The sequence below is a fragment of the Micromesistius poutassou genome, assembly GCF_964030765.1.
Source record: "Micromesistius poutassou genome assembly, chromosome: 7".
Taxonomy (NCBI): domain Eukaryota; kingdom Metazoa; phylum Chordata; class Actinopteri; order Gadiformes; family Gadidae; genus Micromesistius; species Micromesistius poutassou.
This window is the reverse complement of record NC_140277.1, coordinates 1,571,016-1,583,945: the sequence shown is the minus strand read 5'-3', so window position 1 is coordinate 1,583,945 and position 12,930 is coordinate 1,571,016. Positions and strand designations below refer to the sequence as shown.

Here is a 12,930-nt window from a genome sequence, read left to right as displayed (position 1 = left end):
AAGGATGTGTGTGAAAAAGAGTTTCCTTGATGTGCAATGTTGTTGGTAGAAAAACTTATTTTTACTTAAAACAAACAGCACCACAACAGTCATTTCACTTGCACAACTGAAGTGTCCCTCCAGTTTAGAACTCTGGCCATTTTAAGGAGCACCACAATGGGTGTGGCTCAATTAACGTATGAGCCCCAGCTGCAGACTATTACATCAACAGCCAAACTGGAACATGCATCTTTTAAATCATGGTTTAAAACAGTGAAGATGCCATTCACATCTTCACATTACCTTCCCCCTCTTTTAAGCTTGCAAACAGTTAAGCGCAGTAGATAAAAGGTAAAATATTGTGCAAGTCATTAGTGCTAAATAAACAGTTCAAAAAGTCTATGGTGACCTCCAATCTTCATTCCAAGATCACTCCTTCTTGGCCAAACACTGCACTCTTCACAGTGCACAGCACAGCACTGAGACTTCCTCCATCCAGACCACCTGCAAAATTGACTCAGGCCTCTGCAGTACCAGCAGATAACTGGGTCTCCGAGCGCCGGCCCTTTCCCTGGGCCACAGACTGGTCCGCCACTGGATCTCATCAGGAAGTCCTCAGTCATTGCGGTCCTCTGCCACTGCTGTTCTGTCAAGGCTTGGCAATAGCTCCCCACAAGGCTCACATCAGCAACAAGGAGTTCCCAAGCTATTCCTCCTTCAGGCTCTGGCCAACCCCACAGGACAGCAGTTCAACTCCACCAGTGATCTCTTCTCCCAGCAGGTCTCCTCGTCTACCTGCTCACCTTTCACTGCGGTCCACCTTGAAGCTCCTTAAACAATGTTTTTCAAAATGTGGGTCCCCTCCACTCAGCTAGAGGAATCATCCCACCACTGCCAGCAACTGTGAAAAAGAGTTTCCTTGATGTGCAATGTTGTTGGTAGAAAAACTTATTTTTACTTAAAACAAACAGCACCACAACAGTCATTTCACTTGCACAACTGAAGTGTCCCTCCAGTTTAGAACTCTGGCCATTTTAAGGAGCACCACAATGGGTGTGGCTCAATTAACGTATGAGCCCCAGCTGCAGACTATTACATCAACAGCCAAACTGGAACATGCATCTTTTAAATCATGGTTTAAAACAGTGAAGATGCCATTCACATCTTCACAATGTGTTATACGTTGTCATGACTACATTTATTTAAACAGAAGGTTTACAGGAACACAAGAATATACGGTCATGAATACGGTTTGAATTTGTGTGAATTGTAAAAGGCTAAATGAATATATAAGCCTACACATATTTCATTCTTATTGTTCTGTTGTGACCAGAGCAATTTCCGACAAACATTTCCTGGATATTAAATTAGCCTCTGAATCTGAGCCGTAGTCAGATTTGAAATTTATGTAAACATGATACATTGTTCATAATCTTCTCGAATAGTCTTGGTAATTTGCACACTTAAATGAAGGTGATGAGGTTAATGGCTTTTTTCTCAGAGTGTGTAGTGTTCCACACTGCTATCACTTGAATGTTATTACAGTTTCCTCACTGGGCTCCTTGTCTAAACAATAAAACCCATGATTAATAATTTACATCACCACTAATTTTTCATACAACTTACCGTATGTAGCATAAATACCAAGTTGGTAAAATGGGTAGCTGCTTTGACAGACTTAGAAAATGATATTGATAATTATTTTATAACTGTGCCACCGAAGATGTCTCGGAATAACATTATTTATAGAGGAAAACTATGATGGTTGTATTTGTTAATAAAGAACAAGGAAATGTAGCTGTTTTGTATGTATGCATGTATGGAAGAAAACAAGGCTTTTGGTAAAGCCTTCTCAAAAGAGGATGCAATTAAAATTTCATCTCGTGGAAATTTAACTGTTTGGTGGTCTGTAAATAAGAAGTCCAAGGCCTGCCAACTGGGACATTGGTATACCTAGAACATTGATATACATTTGAATAAAGGGTTTCTTCTTAAGTATATTATTACACAACTTTGATGAATACTCCAATACGCCATACATTGGTTTTTCTGTATAACAAACCACTGCTGTGAATAGCAGACTGTTGCAATGGACGCAACTCCCAACCACAGATACTAACGTAAAATGTTGTTTTTGCAAAAGTAATTAGATCATTTTTAAATGAAGCATATTTTAGTAAGTACATGGTACATGGAGCCAGGGTGATTTAAGACCTCACAGCTTCACATTAGGGTCCTGCATCAATCAGTCAGCATTTGTTTCGCGATAATGAATGGCTCACTGTACATTATCCCTTAAGTTAAGGTCAATCCAGGTGGAATTCATTAAGCACATTGACCTTACTTTTTAAAGGAGCTTTAAATAACACATTATTGTAATAAATCATAAAAGGACCGTAATATGTCATCAGAGATTAAAGAACCATGGTCAATCAAAATACTGTTCTGTTCTGACAACAATGCTACAGCCAGTATGCTGTCCTTTGAGATTTCCTTTCAGGGCTTGAACTTTTGTGTTTGTCTTAGCCTGTGTGTTAGGATTCTCTAGTCTCCGAGTATCCTGGGTTGCCAGATATGAATCAAAATGGCACACAAACGAGAGTGCTGCAGCCATGGAAGCAGGCCAACAAACTGGCCAATCAACTGATTAATAATTGTGTCTTTCGACAAAGCTCCATGGCCAGAGCCGAGCTAAAACACGGGTTTTAGCTAAGAGGGAGTCGGCTCAAAGTGCAGAAGGATTTCAGGATGGAGGCCGCATCAGCTGGTTCATATTTGTAGACAATAAATAAATTGCAGATGTAAACATTAGCTGATCCTCTTACAGTGTAGGAATCCAGTGTTCAGTGTTCTTAACCTGGCAACCCGCGTGACCTACGAGTCTGAGGAAGAGGCGGTAGGTGACAATCCTCTCTGATATATTGTGAATTTGGACCGTCGTACCCCTTTTGAAGGCCTGAGTCAGTTACATATTATACTTTGAACTTGCCAAATCCTTCAAATTAAGGTTGGAGATTGAGGCTGCGTGTTATTTCCTTTGGGGACCACGTTTTTCATTTAAGAGAAGATTCTAAATGCCTCCAAACCATTAAAGATAAGGGTCAGGCTATTTCTGTGTTCAATTGTAGTACTACACAGTCTTACACATCTCTGGTGAAACGTGGTACTAGATAAAGCTTTCAGGCATGGTACCATGGAATTCCCTGCAGGAATGATATTCCAACTGTCAATATTATTTTGGCTGGAAGTATATGAGAACATGAAGCCAAGTACTTAGTAATACTAGAACCGACCTGAGACTCCACTTTTAAAGCATCCCACCTTAGACTGAGTACATGTTTAGGTGTTTTATTGTAATAGCAACTCAAGGAGCCTGGAAGTAAAACCGACTGGAACAGAGGAATCAATGTAACTCTATATCCTCCAAGGTGGGGCGTTAGAAGAGAAGTAATGCATTACCTTGATGTTTTTGTTTTTTTATCATAGAAATACATGGGATTCACTGAAGTAATATTTTATTCATTTGTTCATTAGATTTTTAAAAACTATTTTTTTAATAATAAATTGCACTCGGATGACATTTAAGAAGTGTTACATTTGAACATAAAAACACGGAAATAAAGAAAAAAAAGAAACAGCAAACCAAGAATGTATAATCATTATCATTTATGTTTCACTTTCCTCAAAGTACAGTTTCATAAAAAAGAAAAGCAGAGTTGATTGACAGGAACCAAGGAATGGACAGAGGACAGTTGAAATGAAGACTTACTTAAAACTATTTGCCTCAACCATTTTTTTTTAAATCTTTTTCGTCAACCCAAGCATACAATGGACATCCATAGATACTGTAATACCATTTTGTAACACACACACAAGCAAGTTAACACAGTCACGGTCAAGATCATTCATTGGCATCATCCGACAACTTGGCGCACACATTCTTCATGGTCACTCTCTCGCAGATGTAGGTGTTTCCGTCAGGATTGAGCTGGGAGGCAGTGGTTCTACCGGGATCCTTAGAACAGGGGGGCCACGCCGGCGGCCCCCCTGTTTAACTTGTAGAGGGATGGGTTAGGGGCCCCCACTGGGCCCAGGGGCATGTCTATCTCAAGGGTCCGTATAAAAAACTATGTAGGGACAAATGCAAAAAGGAGGGAGGAGGAAGAGGGCGAGGAGGCCGGATTGAAGAATCCAAATAAAGAAAAATATATATCGCAGATGTCTTAAAATCGTCTAGGTCTAGCAACACTTAACACTTACTTCGTCTTTTTTGTCAGTTTTTTTCTAGGTTTTATTCCAAAAATGGGTGGAGGAGTAGTTATAGTTTGCATCATCTATACAACAGGCTAGAAAACACCACTTTGTTCACAGTCCATAAAGCACATTTAGATGTGTTTTTTTTAACTGTATATAAACATATGTACTGTAATAATATAATTCTGCGTGCATGGACCCTTCCCTCAAAATGATCGGTTTTCATCTGTGGGAATTTGGAGAAAGCACTTTGATTTCACACGGAGAGATGTGGAAATCGAAGGCCTCCCGAATTCGTACTGGCACAATGGACATGTTCATCTGGTTAAAGTGAAGCTTGCATTGAAATCAGCTCAGTCAGTAGTAATGTTTGAGTCCCTTTGTCCGCCATAACTGCCTTTTTGGAGTGCTCATTGATTGGCTGATTCTTTGAAACCTTCTGCTGGGCTGGCTTTCCATCTTTTGACCTTTTTTTCCTTTTGTTGTTACCATACAGATATTTTTTTTATTTCATTTTGCTCTTCATCCAAAGTATATTATTAGCGTTTTTTTCTTTATTCACGTATATATGCATTGTGTCATTTGCTCATAGAAAAAAAGTCTCAACAACACAAACACAGGCAATGTTAATGAGGACATTAAGTTTTGTAATGCTGAGAGTTCCTTGAAACGTCCGTTATTTCCTTCGCCCCGCCAGAAACCGGGCCGTCGAAACGCATCATATGAGTCCAAGGAGACGTATCATGGATGGATGTTAGATAGCTATTGTATGTTGTCTATTAGTCGGTATTGCACTTCCCGTCTGACTTACAGTCTCGTCAGCGAGTCTGAGTGCAAATCCCGTCCCATTGTTTCCTTGAATGGAGTCTAGCGCAGGACTGTCCGTATAGTCTCCATTCAGCTTCACCATCATCCGGGGAATGGGGAGGAGAAAAAAGAAAAAGAAAAACCCGAACAAAGACGTAATAATTTGTATTTTTGTTATACTGTACACACGAGGATCTTCTGATGTGCGTCTCGTCCCGGATAGTCAAAGTGTGAATTCTGGTCCCCCTCCGGCGACGAAGGCGCTGGCGTGGGGGAACAGGCACCTCAGCGAGAGAGAGAGAGAGACACAGAAAGAGAGAGAGAGAGAGACGGGGAGAGAGAGAGAGAGAGAGAGCTAGAAAGAGAGAGAGAGAGAGAGAGAGAGAGAGAGGAACATCACACATAGTACTCCTTGTCCTTGTTCTTCTTGCCCTTGCCCGAGGCCTTGACGGGCGCGCTGGGCTTGACGTTGTTCTCCTTGACTACGCTGCCGTTGGCCTGCGTGGCCGAGTTGCTGATGTAGTTGCGGCTCTCGTCCACGTGGTAGGAGCCCTCGTCGCGGTTGCGGTACTTGTACATGGCGTAGAGCAGGATGAGGATGCAGAGGGCGGCGGCGGCCACGATGCCCACCACCATGCCCGTGGTGCTGCTGGACTCCCGGAACACCTCCGACGTGCCCGGGTAGCCCTTGGGGCTGGCGCCCGTGGGGTTGGCTGCAGAGAGAGGGGAGGGGTGCAGGGGGAGGGGTGGAGGGGGAGGGGTGCAGGGGGAGGGGTGGAGGGGGGAGGGGAAGGGAAGAGGGATAGGATTCATCATCGGGTTGGATCATACTGAAGCTTTTCCTGGTCTTTTGGGGGCGGGATTTAGGAGGGGGGAGTGGTTAAAGTGTCATTGGGACTAAGCGCTATAGATGTACATTTTATTCCACTATCCGTCCACTATCATCAATTTAAATGCTTCATTTTGGGGATGGGGAGGGGTCTCCATATTTACATTGTATCCTTCAAAATCACATCTCTTTCCAAATCTACAACAGTTCTTTGTAACCCACTCCATCACTTTTCAGCACTCATTCATAACTCAAGTGTTGGGACATTAAGGAGTAGACAGGGGGTCACGCATCTGGTTCATGGAAACCCAGGACCTTAAGGCTGGGTGTCAAACACCACTAGACTACTAGGCCCAGCCCGTTGGACCAGCGGCCAGGAGGTTTGCTGGAAGGCGGTGAGGGCAACACAGGGACGTGCTCCCTCGTGTGAACATTATTAACACATGCATTTATGGCACAGCACCATTTAAAAAGATCCAATTATAATTATTCCTCCACGGTGGCAATCAGCAGAAGCGGACTGGTCCGCGACAGTATTTCTTGCAGGTGGAAAGTGGATCAATAGTGTTTTACAGAGGGTGGTTAGTGCCGCCATTGTGCCAGAAGGTTCTTGGCTGAAGAATAATAGAATACGACCTGCTGGGTTTGCAGGAATAATTCCACCACTTACATGAGTGGGAACTCAGAAAACTATTAGTTTTTAGTCGCAATACAAAGTATATGTTTCAGAATTTATTTCTGAAGTATCTGAAATTCATGCAATATTGATATTACATTGACTGGTTATTTGTTATGTTTTTTTGTGTAGAGATCTGATTCAGAAAGACGGGATTGTTAATATGCAGAGATACAATTCATTATGCAGGACGGAAAAACATTGAACAAAGACATTTTAACATTAATGAATCAATAAGCAACATTTAGAATCAGTCAAGATCATTTGGCTTAGACATTCAAAGTGAATCCCGGAGCCAGGATTGGTTCTCTCCCTGGGCTTAGGGCGAGCTTGACCAATACGATTGAGCACTAAGATAATAGTTGAATTTCATGCCTTCAGAGTCCTTTACAAGGAAGTTCTCCTTCTTTTAAATGAGGCAGATATCGCACACAGCACTCTGGATAAATATGTAATATATAATTGAATTTGGCAAAATAATATTTAACAAAATAGCTATAAGCATAATACAAATTACCACGGCCACGCAGCCAGGGATCGCATTGGGGACAGGATGTCTGATCTGACCTTTTAAATATTTAAAAAAATATTTAAAAAATAATATAAAAAAAAATAAAAACAATACTAAAAGGCTTATAGAGGAGTCAGGTGAGGCGACACAGATCTGAGTCTGCTTTTGCAGTCTTATAGCCGGTAAAGCAAAATCTGTCCTTTGTGCCATCTCGAAATAATGCAACTGCACATCTTTCTGAAAGTGACACGCTTAATGGGATTCTATTATTCTACCACAAGGTGCAGTCTGAAAAGTCAAGTTGATTCTGCCTTTCTGTATATAAATTGTTCTGAATTGACACTTGGTCTGTCTTGAGTGCTGCTTCAAGATTGTGTAGCGAACACACCCACCTCCACCGTTTATCTACACACCGGGCTGTGTGGTGGTGAACTAAATGTCAAGGCCTTGGAGCTAGGAATGTCAAGATTATGCCAAAAAAAAGTAAACTAAAATAAATAAATGGTTTCTAAATGTCTTGAAGTGAGTTAGGAGTGGTTTTATTTATAACCGTTGAAAGGCTAGAGATGTTTCATTTGACTTTTTCTACGACAAGAGTATGCACAATTTATACCCAACTTCCTGCCAGCAGGTTAGTCTGCCAGAGCAGTTTGATGAATAATAGTTACATAACCTGGGTCTTTTCTCTGAGTCATAAACAGACCGAACTGCAAACCGAAAAAAACACAAAAAACAAATAATATAAAAATGCAATAGTTTGTTAATTATGTTAACTGTCCTCATCAGGCCGTATCATGCCTAATACGCTAAAAATTATACTAAATTAAGGAATACTATTAAAATGGAATCAAGCCTAATAAAAATTTTGTGTCAATGATTGTGAATAGCCGTATTATTTTTCGCACTAAATATATGAGAGGCATTTAGGCGAAGAGATGTACTGATAAGCTAGCTCACTTTATATCTAGTATTTTTTTAATTTCATTCCAATACTTATGCCATCAATCCTGATAGCCCTTATTCACTAACATATATACAATTACTCCCCTCCCACGGAAAGCCTTGTGGGTAAAGTACGTCATTAGATTTAAACTCTCCTGCTGATTGCCTTGTTACAAAAAGGGTCAATCATTCTCCTCAACGTTATCATTATTTTCCAACATCCCTTGGCGCTCCATAACACCACGAGGTATCCACTCCAAATCTACTCCACACCGTACAAAAAAACGATGTAGTCACTCTGAAGGGCAACATATCCTCCTCCTTCCCTCCCCTAAAAGAAAAGAGGTGGTAATGCCGCTGCCTTCCATTGACCCAAGTCAAATGTTTTCAAAGCCGGTTACACTGATCACCAGCGCGGACATGCCATCAGCACCGGCACACATTCAAGGACAAGGGGAAAGCGCCATGAGGGAATCGCGTGTGACTGAGCGTTGCAACAGATTAGCTCTGCCTTTGACAAGCCCACTTATCCTTGCGGACAGGTGTGAAGAAGAAGGCCCCTCTCGTGCCTTGTGGGCAAAAAAGAAAAAGCACAACGGAGAAGCACAGCAGCCGGGCCGGCTGACACGGCTGCTTCCAGTGTGAGCCATTGCCCGGGGAGGTTCAGTGAGTTACCTGTTCTGCTTTCTCACTATCAGCTCTTTGTTCAGGGTCAGAAAGTCAAAAGGGTAGATAACACGAGTGGGGTGATGAGAGAGCGGGGGAGAGAGAGAGAGAGAGCCGGGGGAGAGAGAGAGACAGAGAGAGAGAGAGAGAGAGAGAGAGAGAGAGAGAGAGAGAGAGAGAGAGAGAGACAGAGGAAGAATGCATTCTATCCCAGACCTCTGCCTTTGTCTTTGGAGTGGAGATGGCAGCAGCGATCAGGGTAGGAGGGTTGTGTGTGTTACTCCAGAGAGAGAGAGAGAGAGAGAGAGAGAGAGAGAGAGAGAGAGAGAGAGAGAGAGAGAGAGAGAGAGAGAGAGAGAGAGAGAGAGAGACACACACACACGGCAGTGTGGGTGCACTGCTGTTCCAACACCACCTCCGGGTGCTGAGGGGTTTGTCACCCTTTGCTCGGGGGGGGGGGGGGGGGGGGGGGTGGGGGAGCGGGGGGTGTAGATTGGCACCCCGTCGTCGCCCCCAACACATTATTAAATAGAGAAAAACAATCCCAGTCAACAAGTCAGAGCTTTTGTTCTGAGTGGATGTCATATGCACCAATAATAAGTATTTATATAATAATAATAAAAATTGATAATGACTTCCGCACTCATCTCCTCCTTCGTACTTTATCTTGGAACAATAGCTCTAACTTTACCTACTGCCTTACTATCCAAACTTCTTTATGATGACTCACAACTCGCTATCTAAACTTATACCAAGGCAACCGCCTAGAACAGCCTAGCAACCAACTACAACACCCCGGCAACCACCCAAGAACAGCAACCCCAAGAACACCATGAAACCACCTACAACCACGAATCAGCCGCCCACAACACCCTGGCAACCGCTTAGAACACCCTAGCAACCACCAAGAATACCCTAGCAATCAACCAGAACCCCCTAGCAACCACCCAAACCCGATGGAAAACCACACGCAAGACCATTGAAACCACTCAAGGGCATGACTGCAGCCACCTAGACAGCCCTTGCAACCCATATTACCCCCTGGCAACCACCTGAAATAACCTAGCAACCAGCTATAAAACCTTAGCAACCATACAGAACACCCAATAAACCACCCAGAACACCTTAGCAACCACCTGGAGGACCGTAGCAACCGCTGTGGAGCTGTGCAGAACACCATAAAGCTACAGCACTACTTCAAGTCCCTCTATTGTACACTTCCAATACACCAGCTACTAAAACTTTATTTTCAGCAAGCTACAAACCACATTTACTTCTGAAATTGTACTTTTTCCCACTGACTTGTTAGTTTTTTTGCGCAGTGATACCAAAGTAAGACACCCAAGCATGTCTGTGTTCATAAATCTTTAAAGAGCGCACAGAAAATGAAAGCTTGAAATGAAATCGAAAATGTCCTCCTGACGGTTGAACCGGCCATCTTGACTCTCATTTACTTAATTTTAGTGCACTTGATGAAGAACAGACAGAGCCAATGACACGAGGCCCATCGACTCGAGTGAATCAAACGTCTGTCCTTTCATCACCCCTCCATCACTCCGGAATGGCGGCACATAAACAGCCAGAGAGAGCCCGAGAGAGAAATGGTGCCTGGAACAAGTATTTAAAATAATGCTCGCTCTCTACTCAAGGGTAAAATTAGACATGTAGAAAATGACCTTCAAGTGGCGCCTCGACTCTGCGCAGCATAGCAGGGGTGCACAGGCGGCACAAGTAAACTCAGGGGGCGGCTGACTTTTGAAGGATTGCAGTGGGGAGAGGCTGCGGAATAACCTTTCGCTCTCAATCGCAACCCATGCAGGGGACTTGTATTACTGTATTTCATCAAGATTTTCGTCTCGTCCACAGCAACCAGGGCTTATATTTCTCTCTCGTGGCGCTGGTATCGTTTTCACTCACTTGGCCGGGCGTGGAGCAGAGATGCTTGAGGGACGTGACAGAGCAAAACAGGTAAACAGCTGCAGAAGGACAGGTCAGTCGGGTTGGCTGTGATGCAGCAGCTACCCGGCGCACAATTGTTGTGTTCAAGGGGCTCTTAAGGGCCACATGGGACACGGGGGGACGCCGTTACCGAGAGATTAACCTCACAACCCTGAAATAGGGTGTTTTTTTTCTAGGGAGAATCAAAGTCGAGGGTTTGTACCTCTAAAGGAAAAGGACCAGAAATCTCCACCAACAAATTGGATGTATTTCAATCATTCAGATATAAATAAAGATGAGGAAAATGCTGTTTATTATATCGTCTTTCTTAACAGATTTGGTAAGCATGCCGCCTCAGGCTCTATTTATATCTATGGATTTGTGTGTGTGTGAATCTTGCTTTATTATAATTAATCTTGCATAATTATAATTATTCATTTCATAGGCGAGTGGGAGTGCCGGTGGATCTGAATTAGGCTCAAGCCTATATGGCGTTTAACCAGCCCTGTAAGTAGGTGCGTTTGAGGACCTGTTTCCAATCCATGCACCTGAGTGGCTGGGCTCCACCGTTATATCTCTATACCTTTATATCATTTTTATGACTCAGGAAGAGAAAGTAATGGGCAGGGATTATCATAACATACAAATATCAAATCCCTACCATATCAATATCATTCCATCGCCTGAAATAGAGCTGCAATGACACCGTCCCTCTGCTTTCAGGATCTCTGTGGACATTTCTGGGAAGTGTGTGGGTCTGTCCCTCCCGTCTACCTGGTTACACAAGCTCTGCTCCTCACAGATATTAGCATTGGCGCAGTGAGACTATATACTTAATGGAGTTTGTAATGCCTGAAGTGATTCTGTATTTCATTTAGGCCCTCATCCAGGGGCCCCCGCCCTCCTCCCCGACAGGGATTTGAATAAATGATCCTCTTACAGACTACTTTCCCCTCATTTGTCTCCAGTGAAAAGGTTCATTTGTTTGTTAATTTGCAGTTGGGGGGCGAGCAGGTTGGTGACACAGAGAGAAAGGGTAAGGCATGGCGACGGAAGCCTTGTTTAAGGTACGCGCGAGCATCCGTCTGAGGTAATGAAGCAGCTAGAGCTGCCCCGGTACGTAATGTCTTCTGTGACCTTCAGCTCAGCGCCCCGACGGTGGCTAATAGATAGGGAGCAGGAATTTGACGGTACTCATAAAAAATATAAATTCACCATTTATTTTGCACTGAAGGTTGAGTGTCTTGGTGGCTCATAAACATTATTTAACTGTAAGTATAAATCTAATATATATCTGTGTCCAAAAATTCAATATCTTCATACATATATATATTGTATTTTTAGTTGTTAGATATAGTATTTGAAATTTTTATTTTACATTATTTATTTTATTACATTTACTTACATTACATTCTAGGCTTCCACCAGTCAATAGGAGTAATTCTCTGGAGACTCCAGTGTGGTGGTCCTACACGACGTGAGTGTCGTCCTTTATGACCAGATAAGGCCCACGGCAGCACGTTTCTCAAGGTGAAGCCTGCCGCGGCCGTCCGTTGTTAGCCAGCTCGCAGGCAGCATTCGCGACCACAATGCTGGCGAGGCGGATGGGGGGCCAGAACACGTAGTGTACTTGTGAGGCGCTGGTGTGTGGGCGGCCCTGGTGACAGCAGGCCAGTGTGAGTGTCACTCCACTGTCACACTCATAGGTTAGAAGAGGAACACTGACAGTGAGTAAGTCGCAAGACACTTCTAAGTGGAAGTGGTTGGAGTCTGCATGGCGAGTGTCTTTGTATTCTTTTTCAAATGTGGATTTAGATTTATTTCGAAATGTTTGAATTTGTTCTCTCTTTTAGCTTGTAGCCATTGTATTCCATTTATTTATTGTTTCTTTTATTATTTTCACTGAAGGATTATTCGTTTAAGAACTGGTTTGGTTCAAAATTAAATGATGCCCACATGCTACTGCTGGCGCGCGTTCTGCTGGCTATGGACAGCCTCCAACATCCTGTTGTGCAAGATGCTAGGTATCAACAAACAATTCCCACGTACGGGCTAATTTTGGGCACTCTAATTAGCTGGAACTGCATGTCTTTCTCCCAGTCAAACCACAATGAACATGGGGAAAACGTCACGCAGAAAGGCAAGTTGAATTTCAATGGTATTTAAATTGGTCTCTGAATGGGAAATAAAACAAATAATTAGCATTCAATTAGAAATTAATACGTTTTAAGGGTTTGCTGTCTGCTTTCATAGCGATTGTTACATTTTAATAAATGTACAAATGTAATGCATGAATGTAATCGTCTGGTTTGTTTTCACTGTATGGTC

The 12,930-nt window shown here is 43.0% G+C and overlaps 1 protein-coding gene across 3 annotated transcripts in view; it reads right to left on the bottom strand.

Moving 5' to 3' along the window:
* Positions 1-4,349: 4,349 nt before the first annotated feature.
* The window catches only part of nrxn1a (neurexin 1a), a gene marked incomplete at its 5' end in the record, with an annotated part of 227,275 nt that continues 218,694 nt past the window's right edge, over positions 4,350-12,930 (bottom strand). For all 3 annotated transcript variants that reach the window (XM_084470078.1, XM_084470079.1, XM_084470077.1), the window contains one exon: positions 4,350-5,753. In XM_084470078.1, the coding sequence (XP_084326204.1) occupies positions 5,437-5,753 (317 nt within the window). In that variant the 3' untranslated portion in view covers positions 4,350-5,436. The remainder of the gene's footprint in view (positions 5,754-12,930) is intronic.